The 16454-nt window shown below is 29.9% G+C and overlaps 1 protein-coding gene across 5 annotated transcripts in view; it reads right to left on the reverse strand.

Annotated features, from left to right (window-relative positions):
- LOC100160412 (four and a half LIM domains protein 2) overlaps window positions 1–16454 on the reverse strand; it is a 113081-nt gene that overhangs the window by 14199 nt on the left and 82428 nt on the right. The window contains exon 1 of one of the 5 annotated variants that reach the window (XM_008190088.3): window positions 4291–4635. The exons of the other annotated variants lie outside the window; for them this stretch is intronic. Coding sequence (XP_008188310.1) covers window positions 4291–4460 — 170 coding nt within the window. The 5' untranslated portion in view covers window positions 4461–4635. Of the gene's footprint in view, window positions 1–4290; window positions 4636–16454 lie in introns of those variants that run through there. 5 annotated transcript variants of the gene reach the window in all.

Raw genomic sequence — 16454 nt, forward strand, 5'->3', positions numbered from 1 at the left:
TTATATTATCTGATATCGAATCAACTAATGCAAATTTCGTTTATTTTTTTCATTCCCATAAACACCACAATATACGTAGATCAATAATCATGTAAAAACGTATTTTATTTCATAAGCACCAATATCAGTTGCAAAAGTGAACTTTTAAAAACGAACGGTTCCGTAAAACAATAATATGTATTTTATCAAACACACAATGATTCAACGGTCTAGTACATAACAGCATAATGCTCAACACGGATATTAATTATTGTCCTTTTATTGTTTAACGAATTACTGGTGTGTAGTAGACCTAAATGCTTGTATGATTAATAATACTGTATTGGGGATTAAATGTAACGGAATTCGCCCAAGTGCATTGAAAATATTATTCGAGTTACTCGCCCAATTACCAAACATCCATCATGTTTATTTTTATTTTTTTAACAAAAACTATAATTGGACTCTAAGGTCTTTTAGAGCAATATGTACGACCATCGCGGAGGGTATAATGTTGTTCAGTTTATTGGTTTTGTCGATTTCGCCCCAAATTTTCGGCAACTTTAAATTGAAGCTAATAAAGTCGTCAAACTTTCAATTCTTTTTTTAGAACTTTTTAGAAAATGTCAGAGTTTGCTAAAAAAATAATAAACCAACAAATAAATACCTATAGGCACCACGCCCGCATAAAACGTTGTCTTTTCACGCGATCGTAGTATCACTCGTACATTAGTCGTATATTTTGACCTTTTAATTCAAAGGGGCCAATATCAACGAGGTCGTGGAGTTCAAAGTATCAGTTTTTATTTTTTATAAAAACTTCAAAATAACCTATGTTGTCATGAGCCGAATGTGATGGGTACCATAAATCTAAATCTAAAGACATTCTGACCACTCTCAACGACTCTCAATGAGTGTCCTATACCATTAGACTGAATAATATGGAAATATATCCTTTCTCATAATATTATTTCATTTGATTAACACTATTTATGAAAACATTTTTTCATCATTATACTATGGTTTATAAAATATATTTAATTTTTTATATTCATTTATTTATTGGTATTGGTTAGGTGGGTAGTATATTATGAATTAAAAATGAATCCATGTAAATGCAATACCTATCAATTTTTTTTTAAATGTTATGAGGTTTCCAATATCAAAAATAATATCGCAAGACACAATCAGAAATAGTTTATTAACGTTTTGATTATGTTTCTCTTTTTTTTTTTTTAGTTCAGAAAGATAATAAACCCTGGAATAATGCCATATAAATTCTATTAATTTGTATTACAAATATTATGTGGAATAATTGAGTATTTAAAAAAAGGGCCCAATACACAAAGGATATGTGATCAAGTATTAACATGTTCATTATAAAATGATAAATATTTAAACTTCATGCAAAAATGTCTATATTGTGTATCTTTTCCATCACAAATAATCAAAATCTTGTTTAAAAATTCGATAATTTTAACGTTTTTCTTGAAAATTACTCGAAAAATTCAAATAATTACTTGTGACCTTGTCCTATTTGTGAACAACTTGCATTTTATAGAGGTAGAACATTAAACTTTTTACCGCAAAAACCATCCATGTACAGCCATTCATTCTTTGTTTCATTCAAAATTTAAAATACCTACCTAATTGTCTTACTAAAGATTCGTAGATTTTTAGGATGAAAAAAACTTATCTTTGTTCATATTAATTTTTATACAATACTGCGATTCAATGCATATCTATAGCTTACATGACGCTTTATAATATTATATTATAGTACCTACCATTTTTTGCAGTTTTAATTTTTTTAGTTTTTAAATGGATTTGAGTGCAAGAAAGTTTTTACTGGAAATTGCAACATGTTGCTTATCAGTATTTAACCACATTTATTCGACCTTTACTGTTACATGTCTACGATCGAGTCTTAAATAATAATATGTGTCTATCATAAAAATATTGTTAAAAATAATCGGTAATGGATACAGAAAATTTTCTATGCATCTCAGATATTGTTCTGATTTTAATTCTTTTAGTTGAGAAGTTCTGTTGTATTGTGTTTTGCGTTTTTACTTTTTTTTTACGATCATGCAGAATATTAATAGCTAATTCCTATGCACCGTTTAATGCACCGCAGTCTAATTTGAATATGAAATTCATGGACCGAAACCATTTTATATTTTACGGAGAGCGTATATATATAATAAATGAGAAGAAAAATGTGAAGAAAAACGTATATGTATACTTTCCACTTGTTTTTCTACTGCCTTGTACAACAGGAGTGAATAACCTTTTAATATAGACGTCGAACACGCAAACATAAAATGGGATTAATACAATACTGTTGAAAAAACTCAGTAATTTATTAATATCGAAAGCATATTTAATTGCCGGAATCCAAAGCTTTATTTTTCACTAAAACTAATGAATAATTTATAAGAATAATTTTAACTACACGTTTTATAATAATATACGTGTGACATCATAAAAAATAATCAATAAATTGTTATTTTCTTCATAACTATGAACATATGGCGTTTTTATTAATTACCAGATAGGTATAACGTATTATAATATGTAATTATAATTAACTGCGATAGAAGTCCTCATAAAAAGTAAACGATAATAATATTGTTTGTGTCGTTTGAAGCCATTTGTAAATCTGTCTAACTGAGCGTGTTTATAACTTGACATAAAAAAAAAATTATGACTACACCACGAGCCAACGATAATTACATTAATTATATGCTACTCGTTTTTTCAAAATTGGAGTGCTAATATTTAATAGTTGTCACATACTAATTTATGACAAAAATAGTCCTGACCTAATAGATTAATCATAGTAAGCTAAGAAGTAATTACCTTCCTAAAAAATAAATAACAATCATTTTTATATTAAAATATCAATGAAAAATGTAAATTGAAAACTAATTTTTATACACTTAAAATAAAATATAAATATACATCTGTCGAGAGCGACCTTGTTCAATTAAACAATAATAAGTAATTTAGGTATGTAATATTTTATTGATATGTTATCTACCTGGCTAAAACTAGTAAAATGAAAAAAATAATATTTTAATCAATATGTGATTTTGTTCTGAAACTGCTAATCGTATATACACAATAGTTCGAACAATGGCAGAGAAAATCGGTAGATATATTTCAAATTTTATCTTTTTCTTTGATAAATACTTAATTCCAGCTGTTCAGAGATAATTTTTAGTTACTTGAATTAAAATGAAAATCACGCAGTAAGGTGTAAATCGTAATTATTACAAAAATTACCTATTATATTTTAATATTCAAATCTTTAAGCAAGCTGTATGATAGAGATACATGATATTTGGGAAAGACCACGTACTTACCTAACCGTATGTAACGTGACGTTTGGGTGGATATTAATTATTAAATTTAAAAAAAAAACCTTAACATGATAGTATAATACTATCAACACCTTGAATATAAATTATACATAAATAATTCAACGTACACTTTTAAATCAATGAAGTAACAGAATTAATTTTTTTTTGCTAAACGCACATAAAACTAATTTTATTAGGTGTTTTTTTATTAATTATACATAATTAACCTAAACTGGTTTAAAGAAAAAGGGATGGATAAGTCATAAGTGTATGGGCTTAATAATTTAATTGTAAATGTTAAATATTATCACTAATTAGTAATTAATAATATATTATAGTATTAACATAATATAATCACTGACTACTTCTTACAGATATTATTTACAATTTCACTTGTATGTTTAGTACTAACACATCAATTAATTATTATTAATTACACCTACATTTACTTGATTTGTTGTGTTTCGTCACAATAGTATATAATATGACAATTTTTGTTCAGATTTATATCGTGTAAATATTACCATTTAGCCGTTATTTTAACTATTATAACTGGGACAGATTCATAATTTTTCGCGACCGTGAATAAGTTTCATTACCATGTCACAATGTTACTAACGCAAATTGCAGGTTTAAAATTTAATAAATCATACGTTTGTATAATAATGAATTTAATGTTATAATAACAATAATGTATCAATAGTTTTTCTTACCAATAATATATTTGTCAGACAAGAGGTATTTTCCGATCACACGTAAAAAATAACAGTGTTGACATGCGATGATAAAAAAATATACGTAACCATTAAACATTTTTACGAAAATGTAATAAAAGCATACATTTACTGAGTAACGTTTTTAGTTGGGCAAATCAAATGATAACATTAGATAAAATTATAATTGTTGATTTTTTAAAAAAAAAAATTAAGGGGCTTTCGGAAAATACCTCTTGTCATCGTGACCATTTTCCGATGGATACACGTTTTCTTTATCCAGTTCAGTGATGGTAACTTCGCCCTGATCATTGCTCTCTCTCCTCTTATTTGACGAAGTAGTTTTTTTGCTTTTCCTGACTTTTCTCTCGGTGGTTGTGAACTGGTATTCTACGTCTGCCATGTTAATTTGGTTTTCGAGTTATAATTTTTTAAAACGAAATAAACAATTAAACGATAGCGTCTAAAATGAGACGAACTTGCAAGTAAATGAAAAAATTATGATAAAAAGAAAATGCGAGTTTCCCAATACGTCTAGGCTGCAGCAATCACACGTTCAGACTGCGAATATAGCGTTTCGGTTGGGACGGCGTGTGCAGTGCACTGTCCTCTGCGGTGGGAGAATGTTTCCACCCGAAAATCTATTTTTAAACAAAATCCGAATGAAAACTTCGGACAGGAAATGTGGTCTATGACATTAATCTTACTAGATGATGCGTATTCCTCGTAGAATATAACGGGATAAAAATATTATCTCCCAATCAATCATTCAAAAATCATCTATTTAGTATTTATAGTTAAAACACGAACGAGTCGGAAAGATAATGTTGTAATGAAAAGTACGAAAATCAATGCATCAGATATACGTAATTAATCGAAATTGTCAAAAAACTATTGTTATTAACATACCTATTATACATAAAAATCATTGAAAAATAAACTAAAAACATATTGAGTTATTAATATATTCAATTGAACATAAACTGCCTAATTGATACAGATAGGTAACTATTGAAATACCATGCAGACAATATCAGTTATTTTTGGGCCTAAATATAGAATTTTAAGAAGATATTATAATAATACTTAAGGAATATTAAGGATTACAATGTGATAAGAATAAAATTCGTATTGTTTGTTCTTTTGGAAACTGCAATCTATATGCGATATGCAATATATTTAATAATTTAGTATTTGTGTTAATATTCATAACAAAAAACACCGGTGTAGGAACTAGAAATTTTGTATGGTGGAGGGGGGGGGGGTGAAAACAAATTTAATTTAATTTTTGGTAATAGCTGCTTACAATTAATACGTTTAGTTCTACGTGATACCTAAAATTCAAGTAAAGTAATAAAAAAAAAGCTCAATACGTGTAACGGCGGATGCTTCAGCCACCAAACTCCCTCCCCCCCAAAAAAAAAAAAATCCACTAGTGAAATCTATGATTCATATCATCATACAAAACCACTTGTAATCATTTTTTTAAAAACAGAAAATACATATTTTTAGACCATATGTATGCAAATACACAATTTCGTTTCGCTCTATAAATGCCTATATAGTAGGTATGCGTAATTTTCTTTGAGCTGTCAGGAAACAATGTCAAACGTCCTTATGCGACACATTTAAATCGTATGTTTATAAAAACCGTCATAATCGAATCGACGGTCGACATTAAGTACAATACTTTTTTTTTTTAGCTTATAACAATTATTATATGAGGATGAGTGTTGTTATACATTGTATTTTTTATATTGTTATCCTTATCGGCATAGGCGTTACAATAATGTGTTGTGTGCGGTGTTTATATTATTATGCTTGTTTTACATCGAGTCCGCAGTTAACTCGGAATTTTATACGACACTCGTCGTAGCACTACAACAAGACAACAATCACAAATCACAGCCATAACAATTAACAACTATAACGAATAAATAATTTTATGTATATTACGTTTATATTATTATGTCCATGCATATTACATATATTATTAATACTGTGTGCCATATTATAACAGCCCGACGAACGTACCAATTTGAATTTTTATCAAATACAAGAATCGTGATATTAAAAAACGAATTATTGTACACTACATTAGTTCCTTTTACACTGTTTCTTAACAAATGTCGTTCGAATGAATTTCGGTATAAATTTATTTTCGTATTAATATATTTAATAGCACACAAAAGGAGCAATATTGTGCTGAAGTGTAGGTATAAAATATTGCTTTCGTTTTAATTATACGACGAATTCATTTTTCTTTCATTCGTGATTTCCGTCACGTCCAGATGAATTCGTTGATGGACGTATAAACAATGCAATTGAAATTAAAAACTAAAGTGCACAATAAAATAGAAATTAATTAATAATATTGCCTACTTAAATTCAAGTTGTAGTAATTATAATCGAAGTCTATTTTGTTTTCTACGCACGTGATCTGATCACAGTTTATAAGTACGAGTATATTATTGATGGTTTTCCTCTACAACAGGATATGTTTCGAAATAATGCTATACCTACGAAGAATATTACAGTTGTATGAAAATTAACTGAAAACGAAATTCGTAAATAAATAAATAAAATAAGATTGAATGGAAAATCTGTCAATCGGATAATTTTTTAATGTTTAGGTGTACACTATTATATTAATGTAATACTGCGAACCGTACTGAATAAATCTAATAAACAGAATTATTATTATATAAAGAAATAATTCATTATTATGTTAAATATGTTTCAATTTTTTTTTAAATTTGTATATTTCTAAACTTAAATAAATAATAAATTTATAAATAAATGTATCTTATGTAATCTTATGCTTACTTTTGTACGTCATAACGGCGTTATAGACAAGGTTATTAAAAAAATTCAATTCAATATAAAATGTAATGTTATTAATACCAGCCATACTTAGATATTATCATCCAATGCATATTATGCATATAATATTATAGACGCTTCAATAAAAAAAAATAATAATAATTTAATATCATTAATTTATGAAAATATAATACACTTTAAAAACGATCGACTAAATAGCGTTAGAATTTCGTTGCGATGCGCGCGAGTAGAAATCAAATAATATTATTTCTGAGCCAACCTGTTGCTTCGTATACCGTATAAAAACCATAATTTTTTTATACTTAGTACCTACACGGGTACAACAGGTGCAATATTGTGTATTTTATTATGAGATATTTCATGCAGTGAACTTCAACAACAACTTGTAGGATGGTAATCGGTTTGCGACCGCACAATATAATTACCCGTAAAATGGTTATGCGCTTAACGGTTAATTTTGGATTCGGTGAGCTTTTAACCTAGATTTTCCCCACTAAGATACGCGTTTACGTCTCGACGGAATAAAAAAAAAAATCACGTGCCAAATGTGTATCATCGTTCATCAGCAGACTATTATAATATATGATAAAGCGTTTATGTTTTTGCCAACATTCCGTCTGTCGGTCACCGTAGGACCTAAAATAAAATATAAAGTTATGAGGATTTAAATGTCCTGCACGGATGCGGTTTTTAGCCGCGACACCCACGGCCTCGAACCTATTCACGGCCGGACATATATAGCTACAATCATAGCATAACCGTCGATAGTGTCAGGCCAAAATTCACATTTAATATCAGTCTACGCGTGGTAATAATATGTTATATGATTACTGTTGTCATGTCCCCTGACAATATTTAATTTATGTAACTTATACGATTAATTTTCTGTCTCAAATCGTCATATTCACAAAACGTACATAGGAGGCAAGTACGTTTAAAACAAAATATAATTGTTGTTCGCTAAGATAAATCGTTTATAAGTTGGGTAAGTGCGTGTTAAAAATAATATACTATATGCATTTACGCATGATTCATTAAGGTCCATATTATTATACTTTTGAATTTTGATATTAAATTGTTGGAATGTATCTCACAATATAAAATCAATAAATACGTGGACTACAGATCTCTGCAGTGCTTCGACTGAGTAATTTTATCAATCCCAGAGAAACAGCTCTGAACTGCAGGTCAATAATATTTAGGCGTACAGTGGCGGCGCGAACAATTTTTACTAACCACTGAGGCTTTACTAAACACTGATATTGAAATTTAGTTACACTCATTCGATGACAACTGGCCACAATACCCACGAAGGCCCAGTACCCATCCACCTACACACCAATCTATATTGTCCCGAAAATGCTCAATTATGCCACCACTAAGGGGGTGTTTTTCGGCGGTGAGGGATGATGAGTGGATTGCGACCCCTATTTGGAGAATGATTTCGGTTTTGTTTATGTATCTATAATAGCGTATTTAAAATAATAAAATTATCAAATTAAGAGTGCGCCATATCCGCATTTGCTGTGTCTGTTTTATTAGCGTGTAAAACGTCGCTCAGAAGTTAATGCGTTCGGCTTTGTTAGTTTTAATATAAGAATGAATTTACCTGTTATCAAACTTAAAGGTTAGGTACAACATGTTTTGTGTTTGGAAATCAATTTTTCATTAAATTATGAGTACCTACCTACGTAAAATATTAAAATTTAAAAATTATCATAATTTGCCTAAAAAATGTAATTACGTAGGTAATATATAATATTATAAATAAATAATATAATATAAGTATACAAAGATAATGTTCTTAACTTGAAGTTGAATGTTAAATACAAATTCGACAAGTCCAAGGACTTCTACCCTCTATATCGAAAATAGTCGCATACAAATAATTTATTCACCCTAAACATAGTCGACGCCTACGATACTAATGATGATTGTATCATCATGCTTGCAAAAATCATTTATGACATATGCTGGCAGGGGCCTACGTCACACTGCTGCACTAAACCAATAATAACAGTCATCCCCACGATTGCGAGTTGAATATTCATCGACGAAAAACTATTTTCAGCATATTACGGATTACCGTGAATACATTACCAAATACGATATCATATTATGATGGGCAACGCACTTCCCGCTGATGCACTTACAAAACTCAAACTTGAAACTGCACCACACAAGTCAGTAAATCGCGGGGGGGGGGACTTACGAGGTTATATATAATAATAATATTATGTTATATGGTTACTATGAGAATTGTGAAACCTATTAAAATTTATTATACACACGAATGACGACGATAATAATATTATAATATATGTAATGTATGCCATTCCGATGATTGTTTACGTACAAGTTTAAGTACCCGCGTATAATATAACAATATAATATAATCATCGCGTGCGCATACTAAAGTACAATAATTACGATATTATATATTATTGACTCTAAAATATAATAATATTATCACATTACGAGATCGTCGATCGAAAACAATGATTGATAATAATAATAATAATATATTATACGTTTACTGCGAGCACACGTACGATGATAATATCCTCGGCAATCGCTCTGTAAGTGATATGTAAGTATATACGCATAACGCGTTGTCCGCAAATCACAACAGAATAATAATAATAATATGTACCGAGGTATATAAAATATTTCGTTGTGAACTTGAACGAAACCTTGAATATAATTATTTGTCAGATCGCAAATAGGTACACGATATTAATATTATTATTGTATGCCACCGGCTGTATACATAATATTATAATAATAATATAATCGATTGTGATGGTTTAGGGCACCAAAGCGGTTTAGGCGACAACTGTGTTTACTTCTGCTTAGGTAAGTATACTGGCGTACTGCGAACTCACTGAAGTCGGACCTTATTGGTTGACACGTCGAGTGTAGATGAACTTTTTAACTTCACTAGTTACTTTTGGGTTTTCATTAACTTAACTGTTAACTTACTAAATTTCTTTTTTAATTAACGTGCAATTAACGAATTAATTTTTCATTTTAAGAAGTAAGTTAAGTTAAGTTATTTTGTTTTAAATTTAATTATATTTCACTATTTCGGTCTATTTCGTTTTCTTGTCAAAAAATATTTACCGTGAATTGTTTAAATTAAAAATGTATATCATTCGAATCTAACTTATATGGAAATACTGTAAGAAGTAAAAACACTATAGTCTATAATTTAGTTTTGGGTTGGAAAAAAATTAAGTACGCTAGCGTTATATAAACAAGTTAACTCTTTATTAACTTAATAAAAATTTAACAAAAAGTGTGTATTAACTTTTAACTTAACTGAGTTACCCTATAGTTAAATTGACTTTTAACTTTTAGTTATTGGTGCATAATAACTTAAATTAACTGAGTTAAAAAAAATCATTAACTTGCCCAGCCTCGAAAATAAAATAAAATTGGAAATAAATTATTTTCCACCGGCAAAACGGATACGTTATAGCTGATAAAAACGGAACACTTTGATATAAAATATTATAGTGGTGACCGAACCGTGCGGGCAACGTTCCGCGATCGTCCGTCATCGACGCAACATGCTGGCCCTATTAGTTTTAAATGCGTCAATTATTGATTTCGTGAGTGTTTGTTTATATATAATATATTATAGAGGTACAGTTATTGACCCCAACGAGTAAGTAGGTGTATCAAGAGGCTAGTCGTTGCGTTTTTAAAAAAATTAATTAAATTGTTTAAAAGTTAAATGTATTTTAAAAATGTTGAATTTTTTTCTATTTCAAAACGATATAATGAACGTTATATTGGGTTATAATGGAAAAACTGCAACGATTTTCCCTCAGAAATATTGTCACGATTCAATTTTATAATATGTATTTTTACTCTAAAACCAAAATTGAGCGAGTTCTACTCCGACTGCGCGTAAACGCGTTTTGTCTAGGTCGTGTGCAAGACGGAGACAACAAATAATGCGGATGTGACGTCCTCTGGTTATAGTCCTCTGACTGGTTATAGGTATCAGATATAATATGAAATCTTAACCATCGGATGAATAAAACTACAGTAATACTTATGAGTATATACATTTGGATTTCGCCTTTGCTCTGTACCGCGAACCGCGTAGAATAGGTGGCGATGCATTTTAATACAACCACTACTTTTATTCACCGTATAAAACACGCATTTTCACAATGTGTGAATATATTATTAGAATGGATCAATTTCTAGTTATTATTCCTCGTCGTCAATGGAAAACTTACTATAGTCTGCGCAGTGCGTAGTACCCACATTATTATAATATTATATACGATTTAGCCTTTATCCGATTTATATATATTATATATTATATAATATACAAATATTTCAGGGAGTCAAAACGGGTTACCCACAAAAAATTTTACTCAGGTTTTAACACGAAACCCGCTAAAAATTGTACTCGGTTTTTAACACGAAACCCGAAACCCGTAAAAAATTTTACCCGGTTTTTAACACGAAAAACGAAACCCGAAATATTTTAACCCGTTTTGACTCCCTGAAATATTTAAAACGTCGTATATTATGCGTGCGATAACGAAATTAAATTTTATTATAAAGAGTAGCGGAAAAGATATAAAGTACTCATAATAATATAATATGTACAGTGGATTAACACTTTAACTACAGCCAATATAGGTAATTTGACGTGGGCGCGACCGAGTAATACTCGTATTATTAATATACACACCATACGATATTATTATAATTTCGTTTTACAAACATTACTTTTAGCACACACACACATTACATGCAATTAATGTGCATGTCGTCTGTGTCGAACTGACGATTGTGCGTTTTGACGAGTCGTATAGTCAAGAAGCGCACCAGTTGCGGCTACGGTATAATTACCGATAATAATTTTTAATTGTAATGAATGCCGTTGGTTGAAAATAATAATGTAAATATAATAAAAATAATAATATATCGTTTACCGCAAGAATAAATGAGGATAATAATAATATTGTAAAATAATCCCTATATTATTATCATACGTTTTTATACCATTGCAATATATCTGTATCTCCGTAAAACACTCGTGTTTACGTAACGGCATCACGAAATAACATTTCGAAAACCGCATTAAAAAAGTACAACGTTACCTATATTATGTTGTGCAGGTTGTTGTTATTTGTACATTAGGTACATGCGTAATGATGGTACTAGGAAAAAGAAGTATAAAACAACGGGATTTCGGTGCTCAACAATTATATAAATATATTATTATATATTATGTGACGTTATTGTAAAGGTAGATGCAGGATGATTGTTTTACCACAGCCAGGGGTAAATGTAGTCTTTTCGGATATAATTTAAATTTAATCAGTTCGCGAAATTTAAAAATTCCTCCTACTCATTTCTTGTGATGGTGTATTGCTTACAAGGCCGAAACTGAGGGGCAGGGATCCCAGTCTTTTTTAAAAGTAAAACAGGAGTTTTCAAATATTTTACGTAAAAATTACAAATGTCCAGTATCCATATTAAAAAAAAATTGAAACCACCCCCGACATTTGTTTCAGTTATGACCTTGATTGCTTGCGATAAAAAGAATCACACTGTATGATGCACATTGGATTATATGTAGGCAACCAAGTATACAGTGCGAACTCAATAGTAATAATTATTGTCAATTAGTGATTATTATTATTGTGTACGAGTACAACCCTCTGGGAAACGTGCCAGTTAGCGCAATATGGTCGCTGTAAATACTACGCGCGACTCGCCCACGTGAATTTTTTTACATTCACGACATCAACCGTCCGCGCACTATGCCGCCGTATGCACACGATACCAGCAGCTGCTAAGACGGTATCGTAAAACATTACGATAATTATGATACAAATACCAGGGGTCACCGATATTAATATTTTTGAACGGCCGCATAAAAATAGAAATCTGAAAATTGTTCGCGGCCCATCAAAATAATATTGCTGAAAATCATTAAAAGCCGACGAAAAAAAATGATAAATTTACAACACTAGTACGTAAAATATTATCTGTTTTTAATTTTTTTCCCTTGTCTGCGTGCCGGATAAAATTTGTCTACGGGCCACCATTGGTGACCACCTGCAGAAATACCGTACGGCACACACCGTCAGACGTATATCACGCAATATTATTCTACGGTAGTTTTTACACTATGATTATACAACGGTGACGACGACGACGACGCTGCTACCAGCTGATAGAGATTTAATATAATTTATTCCATGTCTAGGTATACCTAGGTAAAATACCGTAGCATAATATATAATGTATAGGTTACGGTAAATTACATTAAACGAAAAATAACGTTATTCACCGATAATTAACGTTATATTGACCAAATACATTACACGAATCGTTAACTGCAGAAAGGAGATAGGTCCATTTTTAAAACTTTTCAGGAGAGACAAAAAACGAAATCATAACATGAGTACATGACCCTTTTCTGTAGTAAATTGAAATTTCCAAACACTATATTTAGCGTTTGGATAGTCGGATTTGACTCCTTTCTGCAGTAAACGATCAGTACGATGTATTTAATCGTGCTTAATGAAAAATGATAACAAAACCGAAATTGATAAAAATGGACTTGTCCCCTTTCTGCATTTAGCGATTCATACTTAATCGTTATAAACCTGCAGCTATTCAACAAACACTTTATACAGACAATAAACGTTATGAACCAGTTGGTATCAACATACGTGAAATTGGTCCCCTACATGATCGATTAATTTGAACGTTTTTTTGTGTTGTTAAAGTGAAATACGACATTTTTTAAAATTGTAATGACAAAAATTAACTCGAACGAAATTGAGTGAGCGCTCCAATAATATCTTGCTAAACAAGATCAACATATTTTAATAGAGAAATAATTCGTATGTAAAAAGTTGTGCTGTTAGAGTAATGTTTGTGGCGGGCGCACAACTTAAAAAAAGTTGTCCAAGTAACTATTGTCAAGTGCAACAGCCAACAATATAATGTTCCAAAAATTTCTCTCAAAATTCTTTACTAAACATACAATTTATTAGTCAAGAAAACGTTGTACTGATGAGTGTTGAAAATTGTTTTAACCAATATGAAATTTTTTAGAGGTACACTAAGGTACCCTGGAGCCACCTCTGATTGTATTATACGTATATTATATTATATTTGAACGAATAATAGCTAGTAACAATAATATGATCAACATTGAGCTTTACGTCGATACATTTTACTGGATACAATTTAGAACGATAAACAAAAATAGAATTATCCAAAACGAATAGATACCTATAATCAAAATGATTATACTTACAAAATATAAGTGAACTTTTATAATATAATATGTGATTAATTTAAAAACATTTAAATACCTGCAGTTCATGATATGTTTATACAACATTTTTATTTTTAAAATATGGCGTATACAGAAATGTGTGGTTCGCTGACCGTTGTTAGTATTATAATATTATATACATTGATACCTACACCAATGCCAGTAAACTTATTAAATGTTTAAAAGTCGTATTAAGTGTCATTATAATGATATATTCGTATTATAGTTTTTATAATAATTTGTTTCAAGGTGTTATCAAAATTATAAACAATGGTAACTACCATTGTTGTTCATTAGTTTTAGTTACTATTATTGCTTTTTATTATAAACAATCTAACACGATTTTTGTAGTATTTTGTATTGAAAAGTAATGCCAACTTTTCATGAAAAAAATATTTAATGAAAATTAATCAAAATTCGTAAGACTATCGAGATAAAATACAGAAATATGATATAATATTAGATAATATACCTACATTAAATACAAGGACATTTGAGTATTCGACATATTTTGGGAATCGTCCAAAAATATTGCTTATACCTAAATTTAAAGAATAATAAAAAAAAAAACAAGAGTTAATGCTTTAGCTATATAGGCATAGATTTCACAAATTTTAATCTCGTTTGGACTGCAACGCGCATCAAAATGGGTTATACTTATATTATTAGATAACCTACACATATGTTTTTTATAACAAAATATCAAAATATAATATGCAACAAACTGGAAGCATTTTTTTTATAGTAAAGACATCGCCTTTGAACTTTTTATTGAGCACTTTACGGAGTGTTAAAAACGCGTAATTTATAGGTGTTTTCCAGCTCGCGACTGCACGTCCATTTATAAATAGGTACTTAACTATTATTATAAAACCACTTTGGCTTGTCATCAGATTTAGGATCACAAGTTACGGGAACTTTATCGAATACGTATTTGTCTCCTCGTGGGAATTTTGAATACAAATGGGTATTAGACTCATAACCTACTGATTAAAGTCTGCGGTTTTTATTTAGTCAAAGTTTGATGTTATAACGCAGTTCGGAATATTTTAATAATATATTATAATAATAAATGCGATGCAAATAAACACATTCTTCACACTGCAGATGACGACACAGACGAGGGACGTCGTGTTTTTTGTCATGAAATGAAAACTTGATGTGTCGGAAAAACTTATATATTATTCGGTTTATAAGTTATACGACACGAAAATTTGACGAAATAACATTAACGGAACGACAGTATAGTGTTTTCTAAACAATAACAGACGGCGGTTTTGATGCCGAAACTAAGTTCGTCGCAAAAATATTGTTGATATTATTTTTTGCATACAGATGCCGCCGCAAGAGGTATCTCTTACATAACATTAAAAAAGCAATCTTTGTACCTATATGAAATTATTTGTTTACGCGGCGCTTAAACATATTATATAATTTTATTCATTTTTTTTTTATGATCGAATCGCTATTTAACTATTATATAATGTTATAGGTAGTTGTTTTGACAGTCTTTAACAAAAACCTTTACAGCAGTTTACACATATTAAACTTATTATTTAATAATATGTCAACTCATTCTCCATTGAGTGCTTGTGAAACAGACATATACAGAGCGACATTATAACATTAATCTGAATAATAACATTTTGTTACGTACCTAAAAAAGTTTTTTTTGTGCAGTAACTAACACGCCATAATAATAGTATAGGCTCATATTATAGGTACCTACCTACCGTATATAATATTAAGTTGTGATTGATTCTGCGGAACGAAATTAAATATTTTATAATAATATATACATTATGAACGTTTCGATATGTTTTACTTGCTGTCAGCAATTTCGAACAGGTAATCGGTTTCTTATTTATTATTATATATTATAATGTGTTCCCAACGCCGTTTCTATAAAATATTATTAAGTATTTACCGTGACTAATTACTGCTATTAAACAATTTTTGTAATAAATATTGTATTAAACTATTTCGTGTCTAGTTATAATAGTAAAATTCAAATATTTTTTTTTCGGTTTATTATGGTTTATTTTTGGACCCGTTCTTTGGCACACAGTTTTATTAATGCGGTCGGACCAAATGGTCGGACCAAATGATACTGGAAACATAAACTAAAAATAACTGATCCTCCTCCCCCTACTTTGAGTCGGAGAGACAATGTTTGGCAGAATATTTAGCGTGGTGCCGTGTGCACTAGTGGTGACGAAATGGTTG

This window comes from Acyrthosiphon pisum, chromosome A1 (genome assembly GCF_005508785.2).
Source record: "Acyrthosiphon pisum isolate AL4f chromosome A1, pea_aphid_22Mar2018_4r6ur, whole genome shotgun sequence".
Lineage (NCBI taxonomy): Eukaryota > Metazoa > Arthropoda > Insecta > Hemiptera > Aphididae > Acyrthosiphon > Acyrthosiphon pisum.